Raw genomic sequence first — 20,521 nt, 5'->3', positions numbered from 1 at the left:
AGCAACACACAATCCATCTCCAGCAATGCCCCTGCCGCTAGATGTGAAGGGTGTTCCAGGAATAGATTGAAGTTTGCGCGTGCCAACTACCCAATAAACCAACCCCCTGTAACTTGTTTGCTCGTCTCACCCAATCCCGTCAGCTTCCTGGAAGTTCGCCGTTGTACCACTGGAAACGCTTACATCGGCACAGAGTCAACAGTGTGTCGTCAGGTTCCGCGCCAGCAAGCCCCATAAAGCCGAGGGTGTTAACAAGCAGCTTCGTATCGTATCGCTTTTTTTTTATACACTGGCGACACTGACGCCACTGGCTGGATCAATCGGGGTGGCAGGATTCAATGTTTATTTATCGCCTTTACCTTTACACACAAACACGCCGTGCCCGCCGGGGGCAATGTCTCGCGAAAGTACGCGACATCCTCCCGCCAATCCTCCCCCTCTCCAAACCATCGCTGTCGCTGTCAAAACAGTGTACAGAGGGTGTCGCGCGCGTCCGAAGCGTGACTTCTGTTTTTCAAACCTCCATCCCTGGTGCTTCTGCTAGGGCGTAAACGCTCCCGGGAATCGATTTGCGATGCGGAAGGCCACAGTAGGTCGCCCATCTTCCCGTAAAGCACCAACAAACAAAAAAAAACGTACAAACATAAACGGCTCACTGCCATAATAGTCGGCTTGTGTGTGTCTAAAAGCTGTCAACTGGCAACACGCTTTGGGCAAAGCGAGAAGGAGAGAGAGAGAGAGAAAGCAGAGGGCAAAGTTCGGTAGCATCCAAAGTTTGTGTGATGTTTGATGTTAGTAATCAAGGTCAAAAGATCAAACGGAGCCTCCGATGGGGAGGAAGCTTTGCGGAAGGAACTGTACCCATCGCAAAACCGTCAATGAAGCGAGCGAACGAGCGCAGTTCCTCCTCCTCTGCCTGAGTGATTTATGAATTTTCCATACCGATGGGCCGGTGTTGCTGCTAGGCGACGACGGCCCCCTTGGGTACAGGCGCGAACGACACTTGTCAGTCAGTCGCAGCGATGCGGGCTGCACGACCCCGTGTCCCAATCGTCAGGATGAAAAGCATTTTAGCATTTCAGCAGCCATTCGCTGCCGTTGTGAGCAGCGTGCACGCGCCTGACACCTGATGAGTTCATTCTCGTCATCAGCGCACCGACCGGCCGGATGACAGGGGCGCTTATGGGCGCGCTCTGCGACAAAACCGTGCCAGCTTTGAAGTGGGTGACCGAGTGACGACGGACGTGCCTGAACTGGGCAATCGGGTCCCTCCGGCTCCGGCGGCGCCTGTCATCTAAATCAGCCAGCTTACGATGCGAGGAAGCACACACACACAGACGCGCAAGCACGCGTACACGCTACAATGTAGTGCGCGACAATATGGGCAAACGTCATCCGCAAGTCCTGACCTATCGATAAATCAGTGTGCCGGAACACCAGAATTAGCTCCCGTCTCGACTCGACCTGGATGCATTCAGTCCTCGCAACCCGCTCATCTCGCCGTTGGCCGTTGACGTCTTCACACCGTTAGCGCGCCGGTTGCATAACGCTGGTAAAGGCAGAGCAGAAAACTGGTGTGCGTAGTACCACCTTAATTTGATTTTGATCGCTACAATGTACTGCCCATAATTGTGTGGCTGTGCTTGGGACGGCGCGTTCGACTACGGGGACGCCAATTCTTTTCAAACAAACCGTTTGGTGTCTTCGAAAACCTTCACACGCAAAGATGCCCACCAAGGTAGGCGTTTGATGCTGATGCGTCGCCTCAGTTCCCATGCTCGTCCCTGCTGCCCGTAAAAGGGGAACCGTCTGGTGTGTGCCCTTTTCTTTGGCGAGCATTTTGGGAAACGAACATCCACCCCAAAAATATGAAAGAAACGAAAAGAGCATCTATTGGAGCATCCAACATTGGGAACTCGGCTGAAGAAGGTACGATAGGTCCACAGATGCACGCCATCCGCCGTCGATACTGCGCACAATGGCCTGGAGAGCTGTTTTGAGAGATTTTGATTAATTTTCTTTCCCTTTTTTTTTTGGAGTTGGAACGACCTCACCCAGCTCCAATACCACCGTGCGTAATCCAAAATTGGATGCACGGTGTTTGGAATCGCACCGAGCTGCTGGCGAGTCGCGTCTGTGACGCACTGTGGTGACACACCAGGCAGCCCACCTTCACGAGCGGTGCGTCAATTATCCTCTCGAGAGGCCTACCCGAGGCCCCCCCGCCTCGGAAAAGTGCTGCTTCCCGCTGGCTGCTGGCTACAATCATCGCGGTCAAAGGTCGCGGTACCAGTACCGCAGCCTTGCCGTGTGCGCAATGTGTGATCGAAAGTCCTTTGCGCGCGCTGGGTGAAAGGCAGCAGCACTGCGTGGTGCCCGGTTGCGCAACTCACGGATACCCGCCAACCAAAAATGCCTACCAATGCGAGAACTTCGGACTGGGGCCATCCTCACAAGGCGCCGCACGCCTTGCATCTTGTAAGCCATTCTGCTGCCCGCATATCGGGGACGTTTCGTGCTTTCGGAAAACTCTCCCACAGACTTCCTGCTTCGAGTCGCAAACCATACGAAGACATTCTTGTTTTTCGCCCCAGCGCAAAACATTATCTAACGGTGGTCGTGCGGTGGTAGCGCTTCTTCGCGATGCGGCTTATCGGGCTTACCACTCTAATGCGCTGCTCGCTGTCGCGACATTTCGTGCAGCACCCCAAAACCAGTTCCGTCGGTGGTGCGGTTGGCGCTCGAGCCGTGAAGATTCGCGATTACTCCACCCGCGCGCACGCACACGTGGACTGGCCGCTTCCGGTTCGCCGTTTGGCACTCGCCCGATAAACGATGACGGTATGACTTTCGTTTTTTTTCTTCTTTGCATTGCCTGCGCGCGGACCGGTTGAGAAAAATCGCGCGATGTGCAAAAAAACGATAGCGCAAGCGACGAACCGGGGCGGCCGGTTGCATCTGCACCCTTGTGCGGTACAGTCTGGTACAGTCTGCGAATTAGCACCGTGCCTCGGAAACTGCATGCCCTCCCCGCCCCGGGTTTCATAATCCAAGGAAACAGAGGGCGGGGGGGGGGGAGGGACATCTTCAAAAAAAAAAGGGGAAGGCATTAATTCCAGCAGGCACCAATCGGCTCTGTTCCCTTCTTTGTGCCAGCGTTTGCGGCGTGATGTACAAATTGGCGACTGCAGCAACCGGATACACAACACACAGGATTGCCCGAGAGGGGGGGGGGGGGGGAAGGGGGAGATGTGTGTGTGTGTAACCGTGGGGACAGCAGATTGGTAAATCACCGTGCGTTTTGTGCACTTTTCTGTGCCGTTGCGCGGATATCGAAACGATGCGACATTGTCGGCTAGCCTACTTGCTGCAGCAGCAGCGTGGGCACACACACACACACACATCCGTCCACACACAATTGCAAAGTGAAAGTGCACAAACCGCCCAGGGATGCGAGCGGGTTCGATTCGGGAATTGGCGCACGGCCACGTTGAAATAATAACAAACAAACAAACAAACAAACACAAAAAAGAGCTCACACAACCGACATAAGCCGACGCATTCGCACGCAAATGCGCGCAAACCTTATAAATAAAACGCCCCCCCCCCCCCCCTTTCTTCCCCACCCCCCTTGGAAGGCACTCTCAATTAGCGCGCACCGGAGGTTAATCTGTAGCCTGGATGGATTTAGCTTTACGGGGACATGACATGACTTCATCGGGCCCTGCCCTGCCCTGCTCTGCGTCCTGCAGCCGGAGCGATCCTGATTCCAATTTTGCCGCGTTCGCTGACGTTTCTCCGCTGACAGCTGAGCTCATCCGACGTGATCGGATCTGCGAGTATTGTTGTTTTGCTTTTTGCTCTTTTGCTTTTGCTCATTCTCTTAACGATTTTTTTTTTGCTTTTGTTTTGTTTTTGCCTCATGGCTTCAATCCATTCCGGTTTCCGTTTTCATCCGGTCCGGTCGAGTGTGTGGTTTAATTTCATTTTCACTCTCCATTTCGTTTTGCGTCTTTTTCTCCCTCTCCATCTTTTTCGTATCGTTCATTCCCCGTTCAGTTTCGTTCTACTGAAAACTTGTTTTTTTTTTGTTGCTCTTTTTGTTTGTTTGTATTGTTGCGCGTTCACACTCTAATTACACTCTCGCTCCTTCCTTTTTTTCGCTCGCACACACACACACACCAACGTTCTGGTAAAAAGGTGTGGCGAAGAACGCACTGCTCACACACAGAACTGGAGCAAAAGGGTTCGTTGCCACCGTTGGGCCACGTCTGCCACGATGTCTACGGCGCTCGCGCGTGCCACACAGAAACACACATACGCGCTCGCGCGCCACTGAGAATGTGAGGTGCGAGTAGATAAACATCGCTCAAGCACACGCGCACGCGGTGCGCAAACAGTAGAGCAAGCTGCTGAGCGATGACGCGATGACTGATGTTTGCGGCCGTTAAGCGGCGCATTAATTAGCTAAACAGACACAGACCCGCCGGGTCTGGTCGTAAATATCAATATTTAGAATGCACTGGACGGTGGTAGGGCGAGCGGGTTGTACGGGGAGGCTACCACTACAGCTACATTGTAGCGAAGGATGGACCCGGCTGGGCGTGAGCTGGCTGGATCGTTCACCGCCGTACTAGGTCAGTAACGGGAGGTGGCGCCATGACACCGCGGCGTCATAGCTTGTCTCTCCGTATGCGTTTGTGTGTGTGTGTGTGTGTTTCTTTAATGCATAATGTAATTGATGTTTCACTTTCCAGTGCGTCATTATTGCTATTGAAGAGTCCAAGTAACTCCTCGGAAACTAAGTGTTTGACTTGAGAGCAATTTCCAGGGGTGGGGAAAAAGGTCTTGCCCACCCCCCCCCCCCCCTCCCTCACCTGGAAACTCGCTTAATTTTCCCCCAATTTCTAGTCGTTACATCATAAGATGAAAGTGCCCAGCACGGTGCCGTAACACAGATGACCGTGGTAATGGTACATCAGCCACAAGCCCCGAGATATATTAACAGCATTTATCTTGCTCTGCCCCCATCCCCATTCCCCACTCCCCTCTCCCACTAACCCATAAATTGTCACTTTTGGGGCGGGAAGTAAGGGTGAAAAATAGAGCTGACGAAATAATCACTCCGAAACGTAAGAAAAGCAATAAAACATTAAAACGATACACCAAGCGACGAACCCCTCGTTTTGACCGAGAAATTGTCTTGTTGCAACCTTCTCGTCCTCCAAAAAAAAAGGGCACGTTCACGTATAATTAAACCTTTTAACCCCTGCACGGTTGCGCCCGTATGTGAAGCATCCCTTTATTTGTATCGCATCACCGCGAAGACATGGCTTTATTTATTAAACGGCATCACCTTGAGCGGACCAAGGATGGGAGGGGGATGTAGAAGGCGGGGGGGGGGGGGACTAGGAGCCCGCAAGCGGACCAGAATCTGTGGCCCGAATGGTTCACTTTCGGAACGCGCGCGCGTGACGCCCGTACGAATGTGCAAAGTGCAAAGCCGCCCCGGTGCCGTGACCAGGATCGACCTACGATACTTCGCTATGAGCCGCACACGAAGCGGGCATAAAATGCCATCTTTTGCTTTTCGGGCTCACTCCACTTACTTTCTTTCCCAGTTTATTTCACCCCGTCCCCATCCCCACCCTCTTTCTTCCATACCTTTCTCTCTACTCTCACACACACACACACACACCATACCATACAACCTGTGCCCGCGAGGGCCGCCCAACCACGTTCACTTTCGTTCGTTCTGGTTTCGGGTTCGCGTATCTCTCCCCTCCTCCCCCCCTCACCCCCAAATCCCCCTTTTTTGTTGTTGGGTGGAGTTGGGATGTCTGCCCCGATGTGCCAAACGGGGCATTTCGCCTCTCCCACCACCACCGTTCTTTTCTTTCTCTTCCGTGCCGCCCTCTCCCGGAGCCGATCAAACCGACCCAACGAAAGGAAGGGAAAAAAAAGCTCATGCTTCCCGCGCACTCACAGCTTCCCAGCGCGACACGACGAACGGAAAGTTCATTTCGCGAACGCCGAACACCGTTTGCGTCGTTTGCGGCCGATGAGATTTCGTCGGCCTTTCCCTCGTCGTGGCCACCCCCGCTCACCCTCGACCCTCCCCACTCTTCCGGACCCCAACGTTCGACGGGAGCGATCGTTTTGGGCGTGCGGGAAGGGGGTTCACTTTTCATTACACTACAGGGCCCATCATCATCTTCTCCGCACACATCTCACCGCGTCGAAATTGTGTGCTGTGTAGTTGTGTACGTGCGCGTGTGCTTTTTTTCTCTCTCTTTCTCTCTCTCTCTCTCTCTCCTTACGCTTCGGCTGGAGTGGGCTGTGTGGAAGCGAAACGGCAACACACAAAACCCTCTGCCAAGCAGAGCAGCAACCCGAACAAAACGCAAACCCGCGTGCGGGACGGGTCGTGCGATTGTTTTGTGTACAAGTGTCCGGGGCGGGGGGAGGTTCGTCGCTTTGCTCGTTCTTCGGACGAGGCGATGCTTGGGGAGGTGTAGGATCGTTGTTGTCGTTCGTGACGCAGTGTGTGTGTGTGTGTGTGTGTGTTCCACTCCTCTTCTTCTTCGGCCGGATTGATGAGGCCTTGCCTACCACCGGGGCCCGGCAGTGCCGGTGCTTTGGTGGGTACCCGGGCATTAAAACAGGGTATAAATTGCATCGACCGCAGCAACCAGATCATCAGTGAAGCATTTGCATCGATCAAACTAAGAGGCAGCAGCAGCAGCACACACAACAGTGGTGCCGTGAGTTTGCAGTTTGGTGAGCTGAGTGATAGGCCCGAGCGTAAAAAAAAAAAGGATTCGCATCCTTGCAAGGCAGGCGACGAACGCGCTGTAACGAAACGAAAAAAAGAAAGCAACGAACCTCGAAGCGTCTTAAGCGTACGAGCAGCAGGAACAGGATACACGCAATGAAGACGTTCGTGCTGGTGAGCTGTTGTTTGGTCCTGGCTTCCGCCCGACCGGAAGCAGGATACTCATACAATCGTCCATCAACTGGCGGCTCGCACGGTGGCGGCGGCGGCGGCGGCTACTCGTCCGGCGGCGGCTCCTTCACGTCCGTCGGTGGCGGCGGCGGCGGCAGCTACAGCGGTGGCTTCTCGTCCGGTGCCGGTGCTAGCTTCGGCGGCAGCGCCGGAGGATTCGGAGGTGTGTGTGCATTCCAGGATATTCCCTTGTCCCTCTCTTCCATTTCCCCTCTCAAAACACGCTATTGAACGGCTGCGCAAAAAAAAAACACAAAACGATTCTGTGCCCCGGTGTGCCCCCGTGCTACTAAGTGCCTCCGAGTGAGGGTGGAAAAGCGGAAGTGATGTCCATTGTGGAGGGTTCGTGTGCTTTTGTGTGCCCGTGTATTTGTGTATGTGTGTAACGGTGACACTAACGGTGCCCCCCCCCCACCCCTCTGTTTGTACTGATCCGGTTCCTTTTGGTTGTGCAAACTGACTGGCTAGTGATGCTCCTTACGCACGCCACGGCCGGCACTCGAACCCTCCCCCACAGTGCATCAACCGCTGACATCCTGCTCAACTCATGCTTCAATCAATCCTTCCGGGCTCGGGCATCGATTTGCCAATTTTTGGCATTTTTTTCGCCCCACTTAACGGCTGCTTAAAACGAAAGACTCACAACCGGCACACTGATGCAACAGGCGACGAACCCTCGAAATGCGTTTTTTTGGCTTTTTCGCTCATTTAAAGTGCAAAGTGCAAAGTAAATGCGTTCAGCAGTGTTTGTTTGCCTCCCTCCTTCTTTCCCCGAGCCACCGACCCCTCTCTCCTTTACCTACAGCCTTTCTTATCGAAGGACCTTTAGGTGCGCCCATTTAATGACGGTCGTTTTAATTTTAAACTTTTCGTTCCTCCCCCCCCCCCCCTCCACCACTCCACCCCCCTCGGTGCCAATCCCCAGGCTCATCGTTCAGCTCGAGCGGTGCGAGCAGCTTCGGAGGCGGCGTGAGCAGCTTCGGCGGCGGCGGCAGCAGCTTCGGCGGCGGCTCGTTCGGCGGCGGCTCGTTCGGCGGCGGCTCCCAGCAGGCCATCATCCAGAAGCACATCTACGTGCACGTGCCGCCCCCAGAGCCGGAGGAGGTGCGCGTCCAGCGCCCGATCCAGCTGGCCGCCCCCCAGAAGCACTACAAGATCATCTTCATCAAGGCCCCGTCGGCCCCGTCCTACCAGGCGCCGCAGATCCCGATCCAGCCCCAGAACGAGGAGAAGACGCTCGTGTACGTGCTGGTGAAGAAGCCGGACGAGCAGCAGGACATCGTCATCCCGACGCCGGCCCCGACCCAGCCCAGCAAGCCGGAGGTGTACTTCATCAAGTACAAGACGCAGAAGGAGTCGAGCGGCGGTGCCGCGTCGGGCGGTTACGCAAGCGCGGGCGGCTTCGGCGGCGATCTGGGCGGCGGACTCGGCGGCGGCGATCTGGGCGGCCACGGTTCGCTCGTTGGCGGTGATCTCGGCGGCCACGGTGGACACGGTGGACACGGAGGTGACCTCGGCGGCCACGGTGGTTCGGGTGCGTCCGCACCGGCTGCACAGTACGGTCCGCCCGGCAAGTCCGGCCCGTACTAAACCAAACCGACACAAACACACACACACACACACACACGGGACCACGTAGCTAGTCGTAACCACCTGTAAACAACACAGCCACATACACACGCCTACACATCGCACAAGAGGAGAAAATGGCGCTTGCTCCGTCCCAACTGTGCGCATCCGGGCGCATCCCAATCTCTCTCTCTCCCGGAGCTCTGCAGTATCCATCGGCTCTTTCTCTCTCTCTCTCTCTCACACTCTCTCTTGGGTCCTTTAGCGCAGCACGCTTTGTATATAGTTTCTAGCCATCCTATCGCCGCCATCTTGTGACCGACCACGCTCTACTATTCACGTCCTTTTCGATCTGCGCGGCTGACGCCTTCCGGGCTTCCCAAAAAAATAAACCCAAACAAGGATCGCGTTCGCGAGCGAAAGAGCGAGAGAGAGAGAGAGGGAGAGAGCGAGCGAGACCAGATCACCAAGCGAAGAAGGAGAAGAAGAAGAGGAAGAACGACCATGCGCGCAGGAAGGAGATCAGGAAGCCACGGGTGCCCTCCGTCATCCCGGAACAGCTGCCGCCGAATTTATTTAGTGCGCTAAGGACGACGCTGCTATTTCAATCGTTCTTAGCCGTTTCACTCTTTCATGTCCAGTTCGGTTCGGACGTAAAATGTTCCCCCCTTTCCCCCCTTCTAATCTGTCACAATCTGTCTCTCTCTCTGTGTTTCCCGCCCACCTAGGTTTATAATGTATTGTTAATTACTCACTTACGTTACGTGTTATACTTTTAAACGTTATTTTTTCAAAATGCAAATTAAAAAAAAACAACGGTGACAAATTTTGAAAAAAAAACCACCCCCTCCTGTTTCTTTTTCATTTGCGTTCGTGTGTGTGTGTTTGATTGACAAGTTTCGCCGGTACTCGCAAAAGAGGTCCAAAAAGAGGTCTGAGAGTTGATGCCGTAACTGCAACCGCTTGGGGCTCCACGGTGGGAAAGTAAGCGACATCCTTCCGAGGTTCCCATACTCCTTACCCATTCCCTTACCCTCTACCTTTCGCTCCAAACAAGCCGGACCGAAAATTGATCCGGTATTACTGCTTTCACGCAAAGCATGCCAGCTCTTTACACAATGCCGGTTCCAAAAAAAAAAATAATAATAATAACACCATCCTGTCCTGGTCGTCTTACATTTCGGGGTGATTGTGCCTTGCTTGTGCAATCCTCCTCCTCCCCTCCCCCTCCCCTCCATCTTCCGGAGCGTACTTTTACTTTCGTTCTGATCCGGCGGCGGTGCGACCGAAACTCGTCTCGCAAGCACGGAGAGAAAAGGGAAAAGGAGCAACACAGCACGCTCAGACCCCACGCACGCTTCCGGGAGCAAGCGCTCACTAATTTTGGGGCTTGTGCTTCCGAGGCGAGGCGAGCGAGCGAGCGAGAGAGAGCGACCGCGGTGTCGATGAGGCTGCGTAACAGCTGGCGGCTGCCTCCTCGGTGCTCGTTGTTTGGCTACGGTTTGCGGCACGTGACGCAGCGCCCGCATTGCATTGCAGTTGAACCGCTTCGTTTCCGGGCGATCGTTCGTTCGCAATGCCATGGGGTGGTTTGTTTGGTGGCGCTTCTTTCTTTTGCGTTTTTTTTTTGTTTTGTTTCATCGCTTGCTTTGGGGGGATTATAAAATCAACTTCCGTGTGGCAGCAACACACACACACAAAAACACAGAAAGCAGATGTGAAGTGTGAATGAGGTTTGCCATTTCCCCGTTCCGTTTTTCATTTGTAAATCTCGCGTGACGAGTGGAGTAGAGAAGATGATGCTCCTTTTGCTTCCTCTTCTCGCTCCATCTCTCTCTCTCTCTTTCTTCTTTATTTTTTCATGGCGAAGAAGTCACCAGTCTTCAGCTATAAGGTGAGCCTTTTGCTTCCGAGTCGGGGGTGGCCAGCCCTCGCATTCACATTTTCCATTTTCTCGTGCCGTGCCGTGTTGTGGCCGTTCCGGTTTTCTGTGTGTGTGTGTGTGTGTGTGTGTTTGTGTGTGTGTGTGTTGTTTCCTCTTTCCATTTCTATCTATTGATGCGCCCACCTTTCGTGTGACCTTTCTGGCAGTGAAGCTTCCTTTCTCTGGCTCGTTCTCTCGGCCCTGCCGTGCTTTTTCTTTTGCTTCCCACTTGTACCGGTTTATTTACTCATCTTCATCACGCCTCATCCTCCCACTCACTTGCAGTGGGAGAAAAATCAGCACCCCCCCCCTCCTCCCTCCCCTCTCTTGGGAGGAGGAAATCAAAGGCCAAACAATGCAAAAATTATTCCTTCCTTTCCACAGCCCGCCCTGAACCGGATCGCAGGCCGCCTACATTGACAAATGCCGCTTCACCTTCTATCACCCTTACCCTCTTCTATCCACACACACACACACACCCTCTCTGCTCTTTAAACAATCATCCAGCAGCAGCAGGAAAACGCGGGCTTTTGCTTGGGAAAAAGCTCGTAAAACTTGATTGTGGCCGATTCCGCAGCAAAGGTTCGTCGTCTGCGCCGAGTCTCCTAGTCAATTGCCGCGCGCACAAGCTTCCGCGTAGTGTCATCATTCTTTCCCCTCCACTCGACCCCCTCCCCCGCCAAACCCCGCGTGGAGCGTCGTTTACTTTCGTATCGTGATCGAAGGAAAAGCAACCCCCTCCCCTCCCCCCCCCCCCCCCCGAACCCCAACCAATCCACCGGGAGTTGCAATACCTGGATGGTTGTGGAAGGCGTAAAGGTCGGAGGTTAAGCATGGAGAGGGGTTTTCTTCCTCTTGTTTCTTTTTTTGGCGTTGCTAGGGCGGGGGGGGGGCGTACCGTTTTTCTTCTTCTTCTTCTTCTTCTTCCACGTGCTGGCGCACTTTTACTTTGTGGCAGCATCGTGTGGGTCGTGTGGAACTGGGCCCGGTGGGGTTTCTCTTCTCCCAGCGCTTTTTTTTTCTTTCTTCTGCCGTGCTTTGTTTCGGTCAAACTTGGGCCACAGAAATTTGCGGCGCGAGACAGTAAAAACGTTAACTGGTGGCGGTTGTAATGTGTTTTTTTTTATTTCGTATGATTTTGCTTTTTTTTTTTTGGGCCAGCAACAAACAACGACAAGCGAGTTGATGAGGCGCAGCAAATGGTGTACAGACTCGATTAAAGCTTACGGCAAGGGTTGCCTGCTACTGCTGCCGGTCCCGTCCGCAGCAAATGTCGATGAAATGACAGATGAAATGCAATCAGCGTGCGGATCATCTTGCAGGGCTGGCGATGGCGGTTTGGTTTGGGATACAAAAACGATCGTATCAAGTTGCAAATCTTGAAGGTGATTTTTTTTGTGGCTAGTTGCTTGGTATTGTAATTAGCCGCTTAGATGGGATGATCTTTTTTTTTGAGGAGGGAAAATGGCAATAAAAATAAATTGCACATGCGATGATTGTTGCGTAAGGTGCACGTTTTGGATAGAAATTTGCCTTTTAAATAAACACTCGAATGAGCTTGTTAAACACGGCTGCACATACACGATACCAGAGATGTCCACAACTCAGTTAGAGTTTCTCTACGATTCGTTTGAGATTATCTATACAACAATCGTTTCAAATTATCTATACAACATGCAACAAACAACAAAGCATTCTTGGGTTATATGTTTCATTACGAATAATTATGGCTTTTTTTGAATTCAACATATCAAATGAAACAGTTTCAAAGGGGAATTAGTTCAAATTTATTGCACTCAATACTTATTGGAATTTATCCGCAACCATTTCAGAATTGGAACCAATTCCGAACCCATAACGTTCCAAGAATTGATACTGAACCTTTATCGGTCCTGAATTCTTACCAAAGTTAGAGCTTAAACTAAACCTGTTCGGATCATGATCTGATAATGATCCTATTCCGAATTTGAAACTGTTACCTAAACTACAGTAGTCCTGGTACTAATATTGAACCAATGCATATCATATACCTGATAGTGAACCCCTACTGGAACTGATCCAAAATCCATACCAGACCTGTAACAGATCTTTAACGTCTTGTCCTGGATCTACTCTTGAACCTCTACCAGGCCTGGCACTAATCTTGAACCCATACCGGTCCAAGGACTGATACTGAACCCCTACTGGTCCTGGAACTTACATACCATACCGAACTTAGAACCCATATCGATAGTGGATTAGTGTTGAGAGCTCGGAATCGGACCTACCCGATTCCGATTCCATTATGGAGATACCGGAATCGATTCCGATGTCTTATGGATATACCGAAACTGACTCCGATTTCCGACCCAATTTCGATTCTGAAACCGATTTCGATTCCGGAACCGATTCCGGAACCGATTCCAGAACCAATTCCGACATCTTATGGAGATGCTGCAACTGACTCCGATTTCTAAGCAGATTCTGATTTCAAAGCCAATTCAGATTCTAGAGCCGATTTCGATTCTGGAACCGAATCCAGCACCGATTCTGATGCCGGAACCAATTCTGTTTCCGAAGCCAATTCCGATTCCAGATTCGATTCCGGAAACAGGTTCCAGACCTACTATCCGGAATCGATTCCAGTACACTTCAGAGCTAGCTGGAATCGATTCCGACTAAAACTTCATTTTCCCATCACTATTGTGGATAGAACCCTAATACAGAATCCTCACTGGTACTGGAACTGATCCCGAACCTATACTATTTCTAGAACAAATTCCGAATCTTTAGCGATCTTAGCACTTAGGATCTTGAACCCGTACATATCCTGCAACTCATACTGAACCCATACAGGACGGGAAAATGATACCGAAACCCCAGGGGAAACTGAGTTCCAAAAACTGAATCCAATACCAAAAGCGATCCTGCAGCTAGTACTGAACCCTTAGTGGTTCTGAGCCTAATTCCGAACCTATACCAGTCCTCAAAACTACTACTGATCCCATAACTCTCTGAATTCACACTGAACCTATATTGGACCTGGAGCTGATCCTAAACCCATGCCGAACAGATTTACAACACCGCGATCCAACTAATACTGATTAATAGTGGACCAAGCATCAACCTTCTTGACGTCCCTTTTTAATAAGTGTTTTAGTGAATACATTATCCAAGAAGCTCCTAGATTGATGGCTACGGGTAGACCTTAATAAAAACGACCTAAAAGGTCAACCATCTATTTGGTTATTGATGTCGCTGAAGTGATGCCAAGAAGAAAGTCGTCATCTTTCAAGCAGTGTGGCATCTCCTCATTAGTGTGTGGAATCTTCGGAAGATAACGTTGAATGCACTGGCATTTTGGAAATCGATGTTTACATTGATTCTGAAGTAATGGTCTCAGTCTTATTGGTTGGAAAATGAGGAAATCTTAGACAAAAGTGAAGAGAAATAGCAATATCTGGAACTTTACTTTGTTAATTCCTTGTAAAGGGTTGCTCTACTATCATTTCAAGCTGTTCTTGTTGATAATCGGAAATCCTTTTTTTTATGCTTAATGATTTATCTTTAGCAGCTGCTTCTACTTTGGAGAGCACAAAATTGAGCACCTTGAAACTATTGACGTGAGGATTTTCATTCGATTGTATCAAATTTAATTACAATATTGACCGAAGAGGACATGCACGAATCATTTAATGCGCTTAATTTGTAATATCAATCATTGCAGTACACTCAATAAAAAAAACAATAAACTCTACAAACAACTAGTGTTGGCACGAAACCCCTGCAAACAAGGCAGTAAAGATCAGATCAATTTACGATGATGCTGCTGTTGCCTTCACCGTCTATTTTGGGACGACACGGCGCGCACATACAATCGCGATAAATCCATCCAGTTGTCGTTCGGAGTTCGTGTTCCACTCCCTTGCCACTCGACCACCGGTTGCTACTGGGCCGGTTGCCCATCTGCCCGAGGCATCCACTTTCACGTTGGCGTTGTCGTTGCTGCACGGTGCTGCACTTGGGATTGTTATTGTAGCGTTGCGGCGGTGCTTACCAGAGCTCTCCGGGTCCATATTTTCTTCATTTTGTTTTGTTTGTTGCGTTCACTTTAATCGTACCGAATGGGAAGACACCACCGATGGCAAGGGACGTAAGACACATGAAGAATACACTGTTTTGTGTGTGAAGCTTGTTTTTTGTTTCAAACAAACACTCCCGAAAACACCAAACAATCTGTCCAACAAAATATATCCATTCAAAGGTGTCCGTACCAAAAAAAAACCCCCTTAGTCTGCCAACAAAACAGAGCAAAAGAAACAAACAAAATCCCTCCCAAATGAGCTGTGTGTGCGAGCGCGCGCTTGCCAGGCGGAAGAAAAGTGGCGTGTGTGGTTTTTGCTTTTCCAAGCAAAAAAAATAAGACACTCGCACGGCCTGCAAGAGCGCTGGGAAGTAGCATCGGCTCCGTGTGGAGAGGCGAAAAGAAGTAGCTAAATAAATAAACGAAACAATCGCGATTACATGTGCGCACAGCTACCCCCTTGCACCAACAAGAGCATTTGCATTACGACGGAGGCAGCGTGAGCAAAGCAACGCAAAAACGCTCTGCACTCACTTGCAGCTCGCACAACGCGCCATAATGGAACATCATCACCGGTTAAATCGTTGCTCCCGTGCATTTTCCTTTGCATCACGACACACACACACACACACCCACACACCCATGGGGATAGCAAAATTTTCCCACCGGGCGTTTTTTTCCTGCGTGGCGTGCTTCTGTTCTGGAGGGCAAAGATCTGTCGGGCAAGCTGGCAGAGTTGGGCGTGTTGCCGTGGAGACAGAAACGCTTTTCATCTCCATTTTCCGTACCCGATTACTCTGCACCAGGGGGAGCTTGCCCCGAACCGCCCTGGGCAGCATTATGCAGCTGCACGTGCACTCGATTAAGCTCTTTAAAGTGGTTTGCATGTATGTGCGCTTTTGTCTGATTAGTTCGCTTTTCGCTAATCATTCTTTCTGCTCCAGCTCTGCTGTGAGCCAAAGGAAAGGAGCAGCATCGCATTGGGGTACATATTTATGGTTGGTGGTTCACATCCTAACGAACCTGCCAGACCTCTTACAGGGTCCGCGCAAACGTCAACTGCTGACAGGAAAGCAAATGGCCAGTCGGTGCAGAAAACGGCAAACTGGCTGCGTGCGAGCGCCAGCACTTGGATGCATTATTTTCCCATTCACTCGGCCACTCAGCCACACACGCACACACACACACCTACAGATCAAACATTGCTGCACCACCGGAAGTGGAATGGGAAACACTGCTCCACCAAGAACTGCCAGCGGCCACGTGAAACTCGCGCCAGCGGAGTTTTTGCTTATGTTCAGTATTTTCGTTTGCTATTACTGTGCAACTTCCACCGCAAATGGGGTTGTTTTTGTTTTTTAGTGAAAAAACAACAGCCACCTGTGTCTTTGCCTTTGGTTGCTCCCATCCAAAACGTTCATGTTAATTGAATAGCAAGGATTGCTTGCATACAAACAGAGTTGCTTTATGGTAAGGAGAAACTTCCCAATCCTAACGAACAGCCATTGAAACGCTTACGTCATCAGAATGTTGAGTTACCGAATCCGGTTCGAAGGACCAAATTGCGCAGCGCACAATTCGAGGAACTATTGGGCGAGTTTCGGAGTAGTGCGATGTATTTTTCAAATTTGTAACACATTGGAGCATATTGACGTCTCCGATGTGACACACTACCTGGTAAAAGGCAACATTGACTGCTTTTTTCTGCAGAACTTTATAAATAACATGATGGGAACAAGGGAACGCACCAGATGCCAATTACACTAACCAAAATTTTATTCATAATGCACTGATATGATGGTTTTTCTGGAACGTTAATTTAAGGGTTTGACTGTTCTTCACCCAAGACCCAGGCTAATGACATGGAATTTGAACATAAACATGTTTGACACTCAATTAGCACGTTAAAAACGCTAAGACACCTCCATCATCCATCATGTTTAGTATTGGATGTCTTCATATCCAGTCGCTGGCCATATCGCTTATTAATTTTACATGTCATTATGTTCTAGAATTAATTCAAACTGTCTATCTTTTTATCATTACCGATGGTGGTAGTCTGTACAGTTTTGCTTCAAACCGGTCGGTATGGAAATTCTTAAGAAATTCCTTTTAATATAGTTCAGTCATTTTAAAATCGATTTGTAAAAAGGTCAAACTCTGTTGTCAGTAAGCACGTCACGGTCCAGGAAGACACCGACATTCAGATCTTTTACGGTGTAAAATACTTAAAAACTAGAAAGATGTTGTGCGTGTATGGAGGCGAAGATTACAGGGTTTTGAATCATATAATAGAATCGTACACTCAGTTCGGGAAATGTTTCACACGGAGAAGCGGAGTCGTGCAAGCATTCTGTGGAGGTTTGCAATCATATGATAGACTGTAGCTACCGAATAGGGGCATACTGCAAGCTCCTAGATGAATTGATTTAATTTAATGAGCAGCTTCAAAGGTCCTAAAGAACAGCCATTGAAACACTTACGTCATCGAATCCGGTTCGAAGGACCAAATGTGCGTAGCGCACAATTTAATGCACTATTGTGCGGGTTTCAGAGTAGCGCGCATTTTTTATTGATTTTTTTTTCTTCAATTCATTGGAGCAAATTGAAGATTCGACTGGGCAGCTGTCACTTGACTGTGGATGCCACTGTAAACATGGCAAAACATGTTCGATCAATTTACTTATTTATCATGCTTAATTGCAAGCTCCTAGATGAATTGCTTTAATTTAATGAGCAGCATCAAAGGTCCTAAAGAACAGCCATTGAAACACTTACGTCATCGAATCCGGTTCGAAGGACCAAATTGCGTAGCGCACAATTTAATGCACTATTGTGCGGGTTTCAGAGTAGCGCGCATTTTTTATTGATTTTTTTTCTTCTTCAATTCATTGGAGCAAATTGAAGATTCGACTGTGCAGCTGTCACTTGACTGTGGATGCCACTGTAAACATGGCAAAACATGTTCGATCAATTTACTTATTTATCATGTGTAATTGTCACTCCGCGGCAAGATTGCAGGCAGGCAGAATCGGAATAAGAGTACGGGCATGCAACAGTACTTGGTCAAGCTAGTCTGTTTAATTAAAATATAAATTGGATTTTGTTCCACTTAAAACGACGCGCTGTAAAGTATTAAACAAGCATTCTTACAAGATTCTTACCAAAGCAATTCCGATCATTAGTCAAGCTAGAAAAAAAAAGAGCAACACGACGAGTTAAATAAATAATCAATCTTTTAATCGCTTCAGGTTCCGCGAACAGCAGCAGGAAAAAAAGGGTACAAACATTTAAATAGTTTTTCTCCCCCACGACATCTTTCCTTCAGTTGGATGATGGAGCGGCAAAGTTTCCTTCAAATGGCACAATTTATTCGATTTGACCGTTGTTTTTTTTTTTTGGTTTGTTTTTTGCTTCGCCAATTTCCTTAACGTATTTACTTCCGCTCCGCCGCCCGCTAATCCGAATTTATTCCAAAGTGCAACTATTTTCAACTCTTACCGTGGGCCGCTTTTCCATCCCCTTCCTTTTTCCTGCTTTCCAATTCGCACCCTTGCAGGGGCTCGATTGCAGAAGCACGGCCAGCAGCAGCCCATAACGACGACGACGACGACACTTGCCGAATGAAGCGTAAAGGTTACTTGGATTGCATTGCTTTCCCCCGCTTACGGTACAGCACATAAATTAAACATCGTAACAGGAGCCCGCCATAAATTAACGCGCCAACCAGAGCTCCCCTCCCCCCCCCCCCTCCCGCTCCCTAGTAAAAAGAAATTCTTTTGCGCTCCGCCTATCGCGATGACGACTGCTGCCGGGTTGACCTTTCTTTCTCGTTCGTTCGCGCTTGTTTTATTCTGCTTGTCTGAGTATTATGCAAGCGGTTGGGTGGTGAAGCTTTTTTTTTAAATACATTTTTTGCAGGACAAAGGAAATGGGGGGGGGGTGGCGCTCGCTTTTTTATATTTTATTTTTTTATTTTTTTAAAGCACGGGAAGCTCTGGCGAAGCAGATAAACCGATTAATTGTACGTAAAAACCGCTCGCCCCGGTGCATGTCCACTGCAGGCACATCCCAAAAAACACACACACACATAAGCGAGGGAAGAACGCAAGAGAGAGAGAGAAAAATCAATCACGTACACGCACACCGTTTCAGCGGACTCCGTGTTCTCCCTCCCCAAAACAAAAGCCCCATCCAAAAGGACATTAAAATTAAGTTGTTCAAAAACGAACAAGCAGAATAAGGGACAAACAAAGAGAAAAATCAACCGTCGCGAAGTTGCCGTTGCAACGTGGAAGTGGAAGAAGGGAGAGGGCAGAGCGCAAGGGAAAACACAGCGCAACGGGAGTGAAAATGCATCAAAGTGCACTGTGAGCTGTGCCCCGCTCGTTTGCATCGGGCGCCCCTGTCGGCGGGGTGATAAATTTCATTACACTTGCCACTCTCCCCTTCCCAATACACCCCCCCCCCCCCACTCCCCTCCCCTCCCCTCCCCCTCAGTGCTTACCGAAAAGCTGGAACGCTCCCGCGGGCTAACCTTTGACGCGCGCTCTCGCGTGATAGAATGGCGGCGCAGCAGCAGCACTAACCCCCCCACCCCCCCCCCCCCCTCAACTAAACAGCAGCAAAGAAGGGAGTGGGGGAGGAGAAAAAAACGGGGACGGTGGGTGGTATGCTCCCGCTTTTCTTCTTCACTATCTGCCATCGGTTGTCGCTTGAATTAAGATCGTACTAACCCCATATCGCACCGTTATCGTGGGCCGTCGTCGTGGTCGTGCATGCACGATGCATACCAATAATTGACATGCAACGGAACGACGCAGATGGGGCGGGTTTTATGTATCGCATAAAAAGTGTTAAAAGTGCAGCATACCCCCCCCCCCCCTCCCCGCTGACATTTGTGTGACGGACAACAACAAAAAAAGGGCAACTCTCTTTGTTGTGTGGCTCAGTGTTGTTTTAACGGGTGCGTCTCGGTCGTTTTTAATTGCGTAGCGTTGCAAAAGACACTGTGCGTCAGTGCGCCACTGGAGCGTGGAGGCGTAAAGGCGCACGCAAAACACTGAGTGCCTGTTATTGAATTATCCGAGCCGGCCAAATTAAAGCGAAACGAACGCGAATCCTTTTCGCGGATGCGGATAGCTTTCCCTATTTGCTTTTATGATGTGTGTGTGTGTGTGTGTGTGTGTGTGTTACGCCGTTGCGCAAATGCAGAATGAGGAAGGATAGTGGATACACGCCCGCCAGTCTCCCGGGCAGTGCAATCCTCCAATGTGCAATGTGCAAGAAAGTAAAGAAAATAATTTAATAGCTCGCAAGACCTTTGCTTGGTTGGCGCGGACCAGGGCGAAGAGATGTCACGTTTGCCCGCCGGCTGCTCTTAGCCGAACGGACGACATTCCCCGACCGGATAAGGCCGGGAACGAAAACGCCGTTTGTGCCCCAATGCAACCGGCTTGGGCGCTGACGTCATTGCGCCCGGGCTGACATTTGATAACGGTCGCCGCTTCGCCTGCATGGGCCGGCGGGAATTGCTGTCTGCATTTGCATCCTATTTCTTGTACGTGCACCCCCCCCCTCCCCCCCTCCCCTATCACGCTCCGTAGTCGGTGGAAGTGCACAGGGAGCTGGATGTACTTTTTTGTTCCCCCTAATTCCTCATCGATGATATCAGTGACTGTGTGTGTGCGTGTGTCAGCGTTGGCTGACGAATGTTTTTGAAATTTAATATCCGGACACATACATTTCCCATTTATCTTCAGCTTGTGTCGTGGTGTACATTAATGGGTTCGTAATGGGTGCCGAGATATGGGAGGTTCTTTTTTTCATCACGAATAGTTACGGTTCATTTCAATTCCGAATTTCAACTTAAAACGGGTTGAAATGGGTCCATATCGGGCGTGGAACTGTTACCGAACCCCTACCGGTTCTAGAACTGATTCCGGTACCATGAGCGGTC

At 50.0% G+C, this 20,521-nt stretch overlaps 2 protein-coding genes across 5 annotated transcripts in view; both read left to right on the top strand.

Moving 5' to 3' along the window:
- LOC120961448 (RYamide receptor) overlaps positions 1 to 20,521 on the top strand; it is a 114,158-nt gene that overhangs the window by 69,801 nt on the left and 23,836 nt on the right. The gene's annotated exons all lie outside the window — the stretch shown is intronic.
- On the top strand, positions 6,681 to 9,418 carry LOC120947644 (keratin, type I cytoskeletal 9). Its single transcript, XM_040363182.2, has 2 exons — positions 6,681 to 7,169; positions 7,932 to 9,418. The coding sequence occupies exons 1-2, from the start codon at positions 6,932 to 6,934 to the stop codon at positions 8,594 to 8,596; spliced, it is 903 nt and encodes a 300-aa protein (XP_040219116.1). The 5' UTR covers positions 6,681 to 6,931; the 3' UTR covers positions 8,597 to 9,418.

Source organism: Anopheles coluzzii, chromosome X (assembly GCF_943734685.1).
Source record: "Anopheles coluzzii chromosome X, AcolN3, whole genome shotgun sequence".
In the NCBI taxonomy this organism is placed as follows: domain Eukaryota; kingdom Metazoa; phylum Arthropoda; class Insecta; order Diptera; family Culicidae; genus Anopheles; species Anopheles coluzzii.
The sequence above is the reverse complement of the archived record's forward strand: the minus strand, read 5'-3'. Positions and strand labels throughout refer to the sequence as shown.